Consider the following 3,776-nt stretch of genomic DNA (forward strand, 5'->3'; position numbering starts at 1 on the left):
AGGATATTAAAATCCAAGCCGTTAGCTGAATTCTTTGGTCTTTAGTGTGTAGACACACTTCCTCCATTTTCTTTGTATGTGGTTCTTTGGGTGATTCATTATAAAATAATCTTTTTTTCCTCATGAATTAAGTGTTGTCTTTAATTGAAAAGCTAACAAACTATCTAGTTACATTTCTCCCTCAAGCCACAAACTTGGCAGTTACTGAGTCTCTAGGCAACATATTCAAAGCTGAGATAATTAAAAATTTAAAATGAAATCAAACAAGTCCTCAGGTCCAACTTAGGGAGTCCTGCTACATGCAGGCTAATCTATACCAGTAATACTGCTTGACTCTAGGAGGCTGGAAGACATTCTAAACAACCCCACTCAGAACAGTTAGCTCAAGTAGCCTTTTTCCAGTTTCCAACTTCTGAATAAAGATAATATTTTGTTAATTCTATTGCAGTCAACTTTTTTGCAAGTTGTTTTGTTTACAATGCCAACTTTTGAAAGCTCAGTTAACTGGGCAATAACTTGCACAGAACTCACTTTACCAAAAGAATGAAAGCTCAAAATGTCAACGTCCTACAGAAAACCCACAGTCTAGTTTTATTCAAAGTAAAGTAAAACAATAATTTTGCTCAGACTAGAAGAAATTCAGCCATTGGCTTGGAATCTGTAACTCAAACTACACATGCAATAAGGACAATATTAGACGCATATAATTGTTTTGCTGTTGCATTTGTCTATTGTTTTTCTGATATCAACAATTATAAACAGAGCAGTACAGTTAGTATTTGGAGCAATCCTTATAATGTTACAGTGTCAGGCAGAATATTTTACTTCTCTTCACACCACTGTTTCTCCTTACATATCTGGGCTTCATCCTCTTTAGCAAAGTCATTTCTGATATTAAAGGTCTTGCAAATCTCCTCAGGAGCTTTCCCTTTGATCATATTGGCAACAGTCTGGCATGCAACATCAAGCAAACCTTTGATGTTGAGGTAGTTTGCTGCCAGAAAAAGCTCAAAAAGGGCTCCTTGGTCAATTTTCAGGAATTCTTGGTCCCAAACAAGGCTATCATTTATTCGTTTTTCTTTGTTCTCATCCTCCTGAGGAGGAGGAGGAGGAGGAGGAGGAGGAGGAGGAGGAGGGTCACCCTTGTGGTGGGTGCACCACTCAGTGACCTTTTTTAACGTTGCTGCATGAACATTTGGTAGAGGCTCTGGGCCATCATTTTCTTCATCATCCATTCCCAAATCTTCCAAGATGGTCTTGATTGTCACAGACTGTTTGGCGATTTCAACATCAACTTCAAATATCTCTGCATGAGAATGCTGAAACTTAACTGAAGCCATGGCCTTTGGTCTCTAAAGGACTGCAGGCCAGAGGCAGACAAGAGAAGAAAGATGGTCTCACTCATCAGAGAAAGGCGGCAGCGGACAAAGCCACTATGTAAGATAATCATAAAATGTGTTCTATATTGTATTGTTCCCATTGCAAATACCCCGAACCATAACAGTAAGTAAGCACAGTTACGAAAGTCTGGGTACCTGTTATAGCTGGATGTGGTCACTAAGTCCTTTTGAGCAGAAGCAATGCTGGGGACTTCTAGAGCTAAAATTCAGACCATGGAGTATGCTCTTTGTGCTCTTCCCTTTCTGTAAGAAGGGAGGCTGCCTGGGACTCAGCTCCGACCCAGAGTCGCCCTAGCTAGGGCTGAGGCTTTTCATCTTAGGTTCATGAACTCGGGTGAGGAAGTAGTACATCCTCATTTTTAAAGACCTCTAGCTAAAATTAAGACTTTCTTCATTGACAAACCACAGTGCAGTATTAACACCATGTATGAATTTGCTACTCCAAAGAATATTTTCATATCACCCTATACTTTTTTTGGATAGTACAAGGGATTGAATCCAGGGCATTCTATAACAAAGCTTTTAAAATTATTTTGAGGCAGAGTCTTGCTAAGTTTCCCAGGCAGGACTTGAACTTGAAATCCCACTGCTTCACCTTCCCAGAATGGTGGGATTATAGGCATGTGCCAATGTGCAGGAATAATTTTTTAAAACATCTCGTACACTCAGTCCCCCTTTAAAATTATGACAGTTATTAAATCCATTGATAGATCATATTATTTAATGAATTTAAAAATTTATATATCTTCAGTACATGGGATTGAACCCAGGACCTTCACACTGAGCTATATCCATAACTTCTTTTGCGATATAGCCTCACTAAATTGCTAAATTACCCAGGCTGGCCTTGAACTTGCAGTTCTCCTGCCTTAGCCTCCCAGAGAGCTAGGATTACAGACCTGAGCTGCCATGGGTACCTGAAGTGCACTAATTACTATATCACACTTCAGAAAACCATTTTAATACCTATGATTTGACTAATTGGTTTCCTTTCAGATCAATGTATTTCATTTATGAATTGTTATTTGGAGAGTCTGTACCCTTGCATAAAGTTCCAAGGAAGCCTATGGAGTAAAAGGGGTGCATTCATACTTCAGGCAATCATGAAGACATAGGGTGGGAGGGATCAGGGCTATTTTGTGGCTGGGTGAACACTACCGGGCAGAAAACTTGGTCTGATTGCTTCAGGACTGTTACATACAAAACAAGGAATGACTACATTTTGTACATGAAGGTATCTTTCTGTAATAACTTAAGAAATAGGACATAGGTTTTATGGCTACATCCAAAGCACTCATACTTCTGATATCTAGATGATTAGATGGCATGAGAAATAGGCAGCTATGGGAGTTTTGCAAAAAAAATAAAAAGATTACCATGTAAACTATTCTATACAAATATGTACAGAGAGGCTTTTTAGCTGCCCTGCCTTTTCTTCTTTTTAAGATAATCTACTTTTTCATTTACTATACTGTGTGTAGGTGTAGATTATTTTTGGACTTTGCCATATACTACGATCTTGAATTCTGGAGGACTCTTATACCCTCAAATACTAGTTCCCACTGAAGCAGTGCTTCTCCTTTTTCTGATTATGGAGGTTGACAAGTGAATAGCCAGTTGAAGGGATGCACAGGGTAAGCTCTGAGAGGGCCCGTGTACAAGCACCTCTTTCCTGTGAAGTCAGGATGCACTGTGTTCCCTGTTGGATGGAGGTATTGCCGCTGGGATGCTCCTTGAACCCTGCCTTTAGGGTATTTATAGAAGCTTCATTACCAATGCATGACCATGGCTGTTGATGATCAGATCTATTTCTAGCCCTTCTCTTGTCTCAGAGGTCAGAGATGCCACCAAAAGACCAATCTTCTAACCATCCCTGTGCAAACTGTCTAGGGGGCATGCCCAGAGTTGCCTCTTTAGAACAAGACACTCCCATCATCCTTGTCATTTGGGAAATTCTGAGGACTGCAGAGGGAGCTGTGTGTCCAGAACTAAAGACCAAATATTTCCTACCGCACCAGAGAAGAGAAAGCTCTTTTATAGAAGCCCCATCAATAAATGTGGAAGCCTGGGGCTATAGCTCAGCAGCACAGCGGCTGCCTGGTAAGCATGAGGTCCTAAGTTTGATTCTCAATACCCAATCAATAAATCAATAAATGTAGAAGCTATGACACAAACAGAAAATAACTATATGGAAAACAGCATAATATTGTTTCAGACAAATACGTCAGTGTTTGTTAAGAATAGTTACAAATGTGTGCTGGGAAGCAGGATATTTTCATAGAGTGTCTCCCTGTAGTAGGATATTCATTCCTAACATCATCGTTATAGGTCAGTATGTACTTCTGATATGACACAGGAAGGAGAAAGAATCACTCA

At 39.8% G+C, this 3,776-nt stretch overlaps 1 protein-coding gene across 1 annotated transcript; it reads right to left on the reverse strand.

The window, feature by feature from the left end:
- Positions 1-821: 821 nt before the first annotated feature.
- On the reverse strand, positions 822-1,340 carry LOC101568286 (S-phase kinase-associated protein 1-like). The gene is made up of 2 exons (XM_012515438.1): positions 1,170-1,340; positions 822-1,094 (listed from the first exon to the last, which is right to left on the reverse strand). The coding sequence occupies exons 1-2, from the start codon at positions 1,338-1,340 to the stop codon at positions 822-824; spliced, it is 444 nt and encodes a 147-aa protein (XP_012370892.1).
- Positions 1,341-3,776: the final 2,436 nt, after the last annotated feature.

This window comes from Octodon degus, unplaced genomic scaffold, assembly GCF_000260255.1.
Source record: "Octodon degus isolate 3935 unplaced genomic scaffold, OctDeg1.0 scaffold00064, whole genome shotgun sequence".
NCBI classification, from domain to species: domain Eukaryota; kingdom Metazoa; phylum Chordata; class Mammalia; order Rodentia; family Octodontidae; genus Octodon; species Octodon degus.

Excerpts from the sequence above, each read along its gene's own strand:
- LOC101568286 (XM_012515438.1), bottom strand. The coding sequence starts at position 1,340 with ATGGCTTCAGTTAAGTTTCAGCATTCTCATGCAGAGATATTTGAAGTT. Across the intron at positions 1,095-1,169 it reads ATGCAGCAACGTTAAAAAAG|GAGGATGAGAACAAAGAAAA; the intron begins GTCACTGAGTGG and ends CCTCCTCCTCAG.